Source organism: Meleagris gallopavo, chromosome 6 (assembly GCF_000146605.3).
Source record: "Meleagris gallopavo isolate NT-WF06-2002-E0010 breed Aviagen turkey brand Nicholas breeding stock chromosome 6, Turkey_5.1, whole genome shotgun sequence".
Lineage (NCBI taxonomy): Eukaryota > Metazoa > Chordata > Aves > Galliformes > Phasianidae > Meleagris > Meleagris gallopavo.
This window is the reverse complement of record NC_015016.2, coordinates 25134178-25144955: the sequence shown is the minus strand read 5'-3', so window position 1 is coordinate 25144955 and position 10778 is coordinate 25134178. Positions and strand designations below refer to the sequence as shown.

General features: G+C 38.3%; 1 protein-coding gene across 1 annotated transcript in view; it reads left to right on the top strand.

Annotated features, from left to right (window-relative positions):
• Positions 1 to 213: 213 nt before the first annotated feature.
• PLXDC2 (plexin domain containing 2) overlaps positions 214 to 10778 on the top strand; it is a 106176-nt gene continuing 95611 nt past the window's right edge. The window contains exon 1 of the mRNA XM_010712710.3: positions 214 to 336. Within this exon, the coding sequence (XP_010711012.1) occupies positions 214 to 336 (123 nt within the window). The remainder of the gene's footprint in view (positions 337 to 10778) is intronic.

Below are 10778 nucleotides of genomic sequence, written 5' to 3'. Positions count from 1 at the left end.
CTTCAGGTGTCAGACAGAAAGATGAGGAGAATACAGTGACAAATTAACTAGGCTTGACTGATTCTGAAAAGAACAATGGGAATGGGAGGCACCATATAACCCTTTAGCAAGGTAGACTGAAAAAAGAAAGTGGGAATGGAGTGGTGTGATTAATCAAATTGAAGTTGAGATCATGGAATAGGAGGCTTAAAGAAGATTGAGAAAATTGCCTAAATGGAAAGCACCAGTAAAAGGATAGAATCTCCAGTCATCAACAAAGGAGCTTTAAAAACTAACATCCCCGATTCAGAATATATGTATAAGAAGCTGAGGAAAAAGGCATTTAATTGGATAATGGTAGGAGGATAAAGTTAATTGAAACGATAATAAGTGTATTACACCAGAAGGGAATCACATGTGCTAGGAAGTTCCTAGAGAATGTGTATGACGCAAAGATGTTGTAAAAAATTGGGTGAATTATTCAATGGAGAAGAAACTGATTGTAAAATCATACACAGAGGGAAGTGGTCAACGTTTGATGTCCAGATGGAGACCAGTGACGACTGGTGTTTCTCATGGATCACTACTGGGATGAGTGCTCTTAAATATCTTCATCAATTACATCAAAAGTGAAATTGAGTGCACCCTCAGAAAATCTGCAGATGGTGCTGAGCTGTGTGGTGCAGTCAAACACTCAAGAGACAGGATACCATTCAGAGGGACCTAGACATGCTTGAGCAGTGGGCCCAGGTGAATCTCATGAGGTTCAACAAAGTCAAGTGCAAGGCCTTGCAGCTGTGTTTTGGCAAACCCCACTATCAGTACAAGCTGGGGGATGCAGAAAAAGACTTGAGGTAATTGAGGATGGCAAGCTGGAAGCAAGCCAGCAATGTGCCTTCGCAGCCCAAAAAGCCAACCCTATCCTGGGTTACATCCAAAGAAATGTGGCCAGCAGGTTGGTGGTCCTTCCTCTCTACTCTGCACTGGTGAGGTCTCACCTGGAGTACTGCATCCAGATGTGGAGTCTTCAGTACAGGAGAGATGTGGACCTGTTGGAGCACATCCAGAGAAGGGCCACAAAAATGATCCATGGAATGGAACTCTTCCCTTATGCGGACAGGCAGAGAGAGCTGGGGCTGTTCAGCCTGGAGGAGAGAAGGCTGCGAGGTGACCTAGGAGCAGCCTTTCAGTGTCTACAGGGTGGCTGTAGGAAGGAAGTGAAAAGGCTCTTTAGCAGGGTCTATTTTGATAGAACAAGGGGAAATTATTTCATACTAAAAGAGGGGAGATTTGAATTACATATAAGGAACAAGTTCTTCTGTAAGAGTGGTGAGACACAGGAATAGGTTGCCAAGAGAGGTGGTGGATGCCCCATCCTTAGAGACACTCAAGGCCAGGCTGGATGGGTCTCTGAGCACCTGATCAGAGATGTCCTTGTTCATTGCAGGAGAGCTGGACCAGATGGCCTTTAATGATTCCTTCCAACTCAAATGATACTAAGATTCCAAGAATTCTAAAATATTACCTGTCCCTTTGGAATGGACCTGCAGTAGTTCCACAGAGAACATGTCTTTCTTGGCAGCTAGAGGCAGGTCAGACTATGCTACCTATTGTAGAAACTTGATAATTTCTGGCCAATGAGTTCTTGTAACAGAAAAACAAAGCCTGAGGAAAGAATGCAGGCCTGCCAGCAGTGCAGAATAGCCCTTTCCAGAAAAAAAAATACATGTTTCAGTACCTCACCAGAGGGGATTCCTCCAAATATTTTGAAGCAGTCTTTAGACAAATTCTGAGACTGGAAAAATAGAAATAGGGTGATGAATCAGTTTCAATAGAAGAAAACTTGGGGAAAAGACCTTTTTTTTTTATGATACGAGTCAAAGCTGCGATCATAATTCATCTTTGTTAGAGTCATTCATTACTGTTCTATTATTTCATTCCTCTATTCCCCTTTCTGCCTCAGCTTTTTATTTCTCTGTATTTCAGCTCCTTCCTTTTCTGCTGAGAAAACCCATATCGTTCAGTAAGAAACTTTCTCTAATTAAATATGCATCTATAAATTCAGATAGTTGGATCAGATATTACAATAACTTTTTTTTTAATGAAGCTCTGGTAGTACTGGCAACAATTTTCAGCTTCCGCAGGATCAAAATCTTTTGTTCAAATGTAGAGATCAGATACAAATTTTACAAATCTCATGTACTGTTTCAGCTTCATAATGTCTCAGTTTTTCTCCTGCATATGCTTTTCCCCTTTGCTCCCCACACATAATAAAAAATATCTGGGATGTTCCTGTTATTTATGGTCAGGATATGCACTGTAGATATGTCCAAATAACTACGCTAGAATCAAGTTGAATAGAATTGTGGTACCATGTAAAAAAGAAAAGAAGAAAAAAAAATAGAAAGCTATACACGATGATTAATTGCTATGCTGAAAATACAAGGGAAAAAATATGCAGTTATTCATGTTATTGAGGAAATCATTAATCTTTCATTTGCAGCTGAGCATACCGCAGATGATGGGTGGTTTAGGCCCTGTAGAGGGCAAGTGTTATGAGCATGTAAGCCTTAAGTATCTTTTTTCATTACTGCTACCAATGCACACAGTAAATTTGGCAACAAGTGAGGTTTGTTGATGCTCAATTCCTAATTTCTAGCTTACTGACTATCTGAAAAATTGTTCTGTTTTCATATAATCTAGTGGTAGGAGAGAAAACAAACAGGTGTACAGGTGTAGTAGTTGAACCAACTCTAGTTAACAGAAACTTGTTCAAGCAATCTGGTGATCTTCAATTAGATGAATATACATGGCTCCTGGATTGATAATATTCTAACCATGTGCTTCTGACTACTTATAAATATGCAGAACTTTAACTCTCCAAAATATAGCTGCTATTTTTTCTGACTAGAAAAGGATAGTGGAAAAAGCTTACATTGGTAGGTTGTTTTTTTCTTGCTTTGTTTTTGTTGGGATTTTTTTTATCTGTCCTCTTCTGCTCTGGATTTGAGTATCCCTAAAAGTAGAGCAGCTTTACTGCTAGATGTTGGTAACATCATCTCTACCTTTTGCACACAGCAATGAGGGCACTGTCTCTAATAGATCAAAGTATATACGAAGATTGCTCCAAAGGTAATGCCTCCTGTTTTATTATGTTGACCTGTGATGTCAGAGGCAGATCATAGAATCATAGAATCACTAAGGTTGGAAAAAACCTACAAGATCATCCAGGCCAACCGTGCATCTGTCTCCAATAGTTCTCACTAAGATGTTGGTGATATGGCAGTAGAGGATGAACCTTCCTACCATCATTCCATTACATTTTGTTACCACATGACAGAGCTGAATATCTGCTTCAGTAGATTGGAAATGACAGTGGAAACATAGGAATAACACACCAAGTGGGTCTCACACAGGAATAGGAAGAATACTGTACGCAAATTTTTTTGGACCTATTGAACCAACACGAGACTGAAGGTGACAGTTCCTTGGATTGCAACATAGCAGTGATAAGGTGTGGTGTCACGACTACAAGTTGAAGTCAAAACAGCAGTCCATGGAGCGGTAACACTGCTCCTTCTCTGCTTTTTTGTGTTGGTACATATTCCTGATTGACTGAAAATTTTCTACACAGAGCAGAGCCATCTCTATGAGTTTTGCTTTGAAGGCACAGTATTGGGCAGCTAGAAACAAACAGGGTCTCTTGCATTTCTGACAGCTCATTTATTTTTGCCAAGGACTCTGCTTGGATCCTTGTTCTTAGGAAGAACTGAGTTAAAAGAAATATTGTTTGGTAGCTGAAGTCTCTATTGGTTTTGTTCTTACAAAAGAGTAAACAAGCAGGAAAACACTCTATCAATAAAACCTCTTAGCAGTTTTAAATTTCAAATATTAATCTTGTGAGTGTTATATAGGATAATTAATTGAATTTTCATTCTGTTGAGTAGTATCTGTTACATGTAAATGTTGTAAGCCTATTTATCAAACTAGGCAAAACATGACTAGATTCTTATTATAAGTTTACAAAAATAAAAAATTTCTCTCTTTTTTTATGCTATCTTCTATGAAGCAGAAAGAAAATACTTTTTCATGAGCCTATTATTCATCACTCCCTCCCTTACTCATACCTTAAGAAATCTCATCAGTATCTCAGAGAAACTGTTGAGAAATTGATTGTTTGAAAACAGGAAAAATAGAAAATTTATATTAACAAGATATATGTTGCCCCCACGTCTGTGTGCATACCATGTTTTTAACTTATCAAAAGGTTGATGGTGTCAGGGTTTTTTTTTATTACCTTCTTCTGTTCTATTGTCTCAAAAGTGATGCCTGTGTGAAGTTGAGAGGCTACAGATGACTGCACAGACTTTGCATATAACATTTTAGATCACCCTCAATCTTTATTGCTTTGTAGATGTGTTTTGTTCTGCACAGCTGCTGCTGATGCTGCGTGCATGATATGGTCTTGCATGAAGAAGCCCAGGGACTAAAGGTTTCTGAAGGACTCATTGCAGCTCACCCTTGTTCAAGACACTCACTGCAAAAAATCTATTTGCTGCCCAGGAGATCTCTAATGCCGGCAAGGAATTTCACTTTCTCAGCTTTTTGCAACCCCCTATTCTAAGTGAAACATCCACTTCTATGCCATTCCATATCCCTTGTTTTCTCTAGAAAATAAAAATCCTTAAAAACGATTTCATGAACCTAACAGGTTAACTTCCCTCTCTTCTAGATCTGAATTAATCATTCCTTGTCTTCTGCAAACATAATGATTATGGACCTCTTTCTGAATATTTGTTTTGTATTTTAACTTGCTAAAACATTTAGAATAATCATTAAGTGAATAAGCAAAGGAGGCTCACCTTCTAAGCAAAGAAGTTTTTGATAGTTTTTATTGAATCCTCATTTTTCTTCCTTTCGTGCTGCCTGCTCAATTAAAGAACAACAATTTTTCTTTACCTCTATTTCTAGATAAGCTAGAATTCTGACATGGAAACTACATCATAAGATTTAATCCAAACTTGAAGTCAAATGTTTCATTTCATGGTGCAGCAGCTGACAGTTCAGCTTGAGTATAAACACAAATTTCTTTTACAAGGACAAGAGACATTTGTATGAAAGGTCACCAAGTCACAATGCCAGACTAAAGAAGGAGAGAGAGACTCTAGCTGACTGTATAGCTTATGCTCTGTCTATGACTACCTCCTTGGCACTGTCCTGTCATTTGAAATTACACTGGAGGTTCACTGTACTTAGAAGAATTTGCCTAGGCTTAGAAGCACAGCAAACTGCTAAGCTGCTTCAGGGACGTGCTTTACATGTATTAACTTTCTCTCTGCAAGAAGATTATTTTCTTTTTTTATCAATTAAAGTAGCACTGCATTCTTTACCATATTTTTTTTTTTCCATAAAATGTTATTCTTTTCAAACAATTTCGTGTCTTCCTCTGTTAGCAGCCAATGTATCTTGCAGTAAATGTTAAATTTCTTATGCTGGAAGACATGACAAATATGACAAAATGAGTACTTGCCACTGGACAACCAAACGGTTTTCACAGAATCACAGAATCACAGAATCACAGAATTGTAGGGGTTGGAAGGGACCTCTAGAGATCATCGAGACCAACCCCCCTGCCAAAGCAGGTTCCCTACACCAGGTCGCACAGGTAGGCGTCCAGGCGAGACTTGAATATCTCCAGAGAAGGAGACTCCACAACCTCCCTGGGCAGCCTGTTCCAGTGCTCCGTCACCCTCACTGTAAAGAAGTTCTTATGCACATTTGTGCAAATCCTATCCTTCCTATGCTGTAGCTTATGTCCGTTTTCCCTCGTCCTGTCTCCACGTACCACTGAAAAGTGACTGGCCTCACCGCTATGGCTGCCACACCTCAGATATTTATAAACCTGGATCAGGTCCCCTCTCAGTCTTCTTTTCTCAAGGCTAAACAGACCCAATTCACTTAGCCTTTCTTCGAGGCCCTTCACCATCTTAGTGGCCCTCCGCTGGACTCTTTCCAAGAGATCCCTGTCTTTTTTGTACTGGGAAGCCCAGAACTGGACACAGTACTCCAGATGAGGCCTTACCAGGGCAGAGTAGAGGGGGAGGATCACCTCCCTCGACCTGCTGGACACGCTTTTTTTAATGCACCCCAGAATGCCATTGGACTTTTTGGCCATGAGGGCACACTGCTGGCTCATGGCCAACCTGTCGTCCACCAGGACGCCCAGGTTCCTCTCTGCAGATCTCCTCTCCAGCAGCTCATCCCCCAGCCTGTATTGGTGCATGCAATTATTCCTCCCTAGGTGTAAGACCCTACACTTGCTTTTGTTGAACCTCATCCGGTTTCTTACTGCCCAGCTCTCCAGCCTGTCCAGGTCTCGCTGAATGGCAGCACAGCCTTCAGGCGTGTCAGCCAATCCTCCCAACTTCATCAGCATCATCAGTATCATCAGCAAACTTCCTGAGGGCGGCCACTATCCCCTCACCAAGGTCATTGATGAAGATGTTGAACAAGACCGGACCCAGCACAGACCCCTGGGGGACACCACTGGTTACAGGTTATTTAAAGATTATTCTTCAATTTAACACATCTTTGCAAAATGGCAATTTTTCATTAAATTTGCTACCACAGGATTCTTTCCTAAAGTTTATCAGTTCTGTATTTAGAAGAAGCAGGAACAATCCTTTGTGCTAAGACCATGCTTAACCCTAGCTGATCATACATACCTCTAGAGCCACAAGGTTCCCCTCTGTCCTGTCCTAGCTTCTGACTCTCTTTTGGGCACTGCCATTGCTTTCCTATCCTGGACCTGACACTAGAGAAGTGGTGGGGGTCACAGTTCAGGGGACAGCATAGAAACTGGGACTTCATCTCTAGGTGCCAATATTAGATAAATTTTGCCAAGGGAAAACTGAAGCCTCAGTCTTCTAAGAGAACAGGCGGTTTGGATTTGAATTCTAAAAGGGGACTGAACTTTCCCTGGGTGAATATATTAACCACAAGCCTGTTATTTCAAGACATGAATGGAGGCATGAGAACAACCACAATTGCACAAAAGTGAGAGCAATTCATGAAACCAGGATTTGTAATGAAGGTACTTATAGATATCAGCTTGGTATGTCTCTTCCCTGGACAGTGAAGAAAGGTAGAATGTGGATCTAACCTAGAGCTTGCTATCATGGCTATAGATGCGGATTTCTATGAACACTTGGACTTTATGGAGAGTCATTACTGCAACACCTACTCGTACATGCACTTAGTAAATCACACCAGAATTATTGTGTAATTAGTAACAAGGGGAAGCGAGATAAACAAGATGTATGGAAGACTGTTTAGGCATTAGATATGTCAAAGTCAACAGTGCATGCCAAAATGCTCCTCAAGGTACTTACAGAAGTAGCCAGAGCAATCTCAAATCTATGCATGTATTTCTGAGAAGATAGTGAGATCCTAGAGGTCTGGAAAAACGCAAAGAGAAAATCATTCTGAAGGAGAAAAAAGGCATAGATAAGGAATTAAAGACTATTCAAACAAGCCTCAGTACCCCAAGGAACGATGGAATAAATTATTAAATAATCTCAGTTCATTAGCATCAAAAAGGTGCTAAGTACCATTTAATATGTATTTGTCAAAAACAAATTGTACTCACGCAATACAGTTCCATTCTTTGACAAATTAATTGGCTAAGTACATGAGTGGGAAGCTGAAATGTGACATGGTATGGCTTTTGACAGAGACCAACATGACTTTTTCATAAAAAAACTAGAGAAATAAATTCTAGATAAAACTGCTCTACAGAAGGTTGAGAACAGAATAGTTCAAAATCTGTTTTCTACTGAAAGGAGACTGAATGGATTCTGTCATATGTCCTACATTTTAAATTCTTCAATATTTTTATTGTAGTGAAAAATAATACAGAGAATACATTGGCAAAAATTAATAGATGACAAAAATGGAAAACTCTCTCAATAAAAAACTGAGTTTAAAATGATGTCAACAACTCTGAGAAATTTTCTGAAAAAAAAGATTGATATGTGATGGGTTACATATGAGGTATTTCACATAAGAAGGGAAAGAACGAATGCATAAAAGCAAAATAAGGAGTAAAAAGTTATCTATTTTAGGAAAGCATGAAAAGCATGTGATAAATCTCAACACTTTTTCACAAAAGGTAATTCTTTTAACATATACTAGAAGTACTTTTATAACAATCTTTTACTATGTCTGAGACTTGATTCTGAGCACGGTCTCTTTTTTATCTCTGTACATGAACAACAAACCAAACAATACAGAAAATTCATAGGAAAATATTTCAGGCAATACCAAAAAAAAACTGAAATAATGCAGATGATTCATCGATGGTAAAGAAAAAAGAGGAAGGAGAGAAAGGAAGAGAGAGATTAATATCTAAAAATGAAGACATTTTCCCTGAGCTTCTTTGGACACTATGTTAGATTACTGAAACAAAACCGCTTTCCATTTAAGAAACAGACCTTTTTGGAAAAACAATGCACTGGCTATAGTGCACTTCCACAAGAAGACAGCCCAGTTCCCTCTTCATAGATTTCCTCCTGCTTTTCTCCAGTCCTTGGGCAAGGAAGTTTGCATTTATTTAAAGGATCTTTCCTTTTAAGCTTTCTTTTTAAAATTCTTTTTAAAATTCTCATAAGCACTGGGCATAGGAAACAGTGATGTACATGCAGTGCTACAAACCTTTTTGGTATCCTTTCTTGCAGGAAACTGAAAGAAAGAACTCAAAGATCTCTTCATCTTTATATTTATTCATCTTTATCCTCTACAGTAAAGATCTGAGTGAGCAATGAAATAAATATAAGTTTCCTTTGCTGAAAGCTTGTGGAACAGGTATGAAATCAAATGATAAGCACTATCTCATTAGATCTTTGCCTTGCATAATAATTGCAAGTGACAACTGAATTTGAAACTGTGACCTTGGGAAAAGAAACAACCTTCTCAGGCTTTACAACCTTATGTAAAGCTGCAAAAAATTTTTAATAGAAAGTGCCTTTAATGTACAACACTGCAGCAATTTGCGAATAAAAATTGCGCCAGTAAACATACATCTACAAAGCAAAATATCTCACATGAAGAAGAGAAGGAAGCAGGACCAAGGAAAGAATATCTAATACAAATTCCATGATGCAAAAGATGAATTGCATCCATCAGTGGAAGAACAGAAACAAATTATGCTTGTGTGTCTTTTTCCACGTCCTAAAATCTTCTGCATTCAATTAGGAACTGAGAGTTAAAGCATTCTTGTAGAGCCAACATCTGAGAAGCAGCCCAGCTCCACAGATTTTGCTGACATCCTGTAATTTTAAAAATACTTAAAATTAAAAATTCTGTCTCCAGCAAGGAACTATGTGTCTGCAGAAGCTCACCATCAAAGTACTGTCTGTAGTATTCAAGATATCATGGAAGTCAAGCTGATTGTTGTCTGTTCCTAAAACAAAGTGCACCAAATGCAACATCAAAAATAGAGCAGTCTGAGAATCTTGAACTTTTTCTCTGAAATTAGGGAGGTCTGCCATTTATAAAGACAACCAAAATAGACCAAACATAACAAAAAAATTAAGAAAGACCAAGGTTCTAGGAAGGAAATTCTTAGGTTAAACCTTTTTTTTACCTTACCTTTAGTAAAAATTTAAGGGGGAAGGTTACGTAGGACCCTAATTTTAACCTAAAAAAAAAAAAAAATAAAAAAAAAAAAAAAAACCAAAAAAAAACCCACATCTCTGCATTGGAATTACTAAGGAAAACGTTACAGATTCAGAAAGCAGAGACATTCCAGATACATTTTATTCAGCACTTGTAATGCTGGAAATCTCATCTGTAGCATAGTGTCATCTCAGCCATTTCACACCAGTGTTTAGAGCAATTCTTTGTGCTGAAAGTGACAAAATAGATTTTAGAAACAGCTTTCCAAATATGGTCAAATACAGCAGAGTCAAATATGGTGCGTAGTATCTGTTATCATCAGAAGTCATGCATAACACTCCTAAGTTCCAGGTGACTCAAGTAGCAATGTGGATTTCGTATTCTTTTTTTTTCCAAATAGATGTATCAGATGAGAACTATAACTCGTTTTTAGTCAAAATTCATTGCATAACTGATGAACAGTTCTAGACAGAATTTGGATCCTTTTTAAGATCTAGTACTTTATCAAGTACTCTTTGTCATAGAAAAATATCTGTGTTTTACTTATATATGATTTCTATTGCTAAAAAACGAAAGAAATTGAGGTTTTCCAGCAGCTTGGTGAATAAATTTTGTATGTGTGGCTTTAGTAAAGCAATATTTTCATGCTTCATTTCAGCATGCTTTTGTGCTCAGTTCTGCTTGAAGATTTAATACACCATCATCTAGCATCTATATGCAAGTATAGATTAGAAGCGCTTTCAAAAATATTCCTATGAAAAAGACAAAGCTTATTATACTGATGGGTTAAGAAAGAGATGTACTGAGAGCTCTTGAACTTATAGCCTTAGCATATGATCCTGAGATTTCCTCCTCTGCTCCCACCGGATCTCATAGGCAGCCTGGAAGCCGTCAGGCTCATCTGCTTCTGCCTTCACTATTCTAAGAGTCAAAATTCCCTAACAGAAGCGTGATTCTCACAAGATGTTACTGAATTCTGTGAAGAGATAAATGATTTTTAACATATATCATAAATATATATTTATTCACTTGAAAAATCTACTGAAATAGGATGGCTCTTCTCTTGTGAACAAGATCAGGCTAATTTGTATTACTGTCTTATTCTTCTATGCTTCATCCTTCCT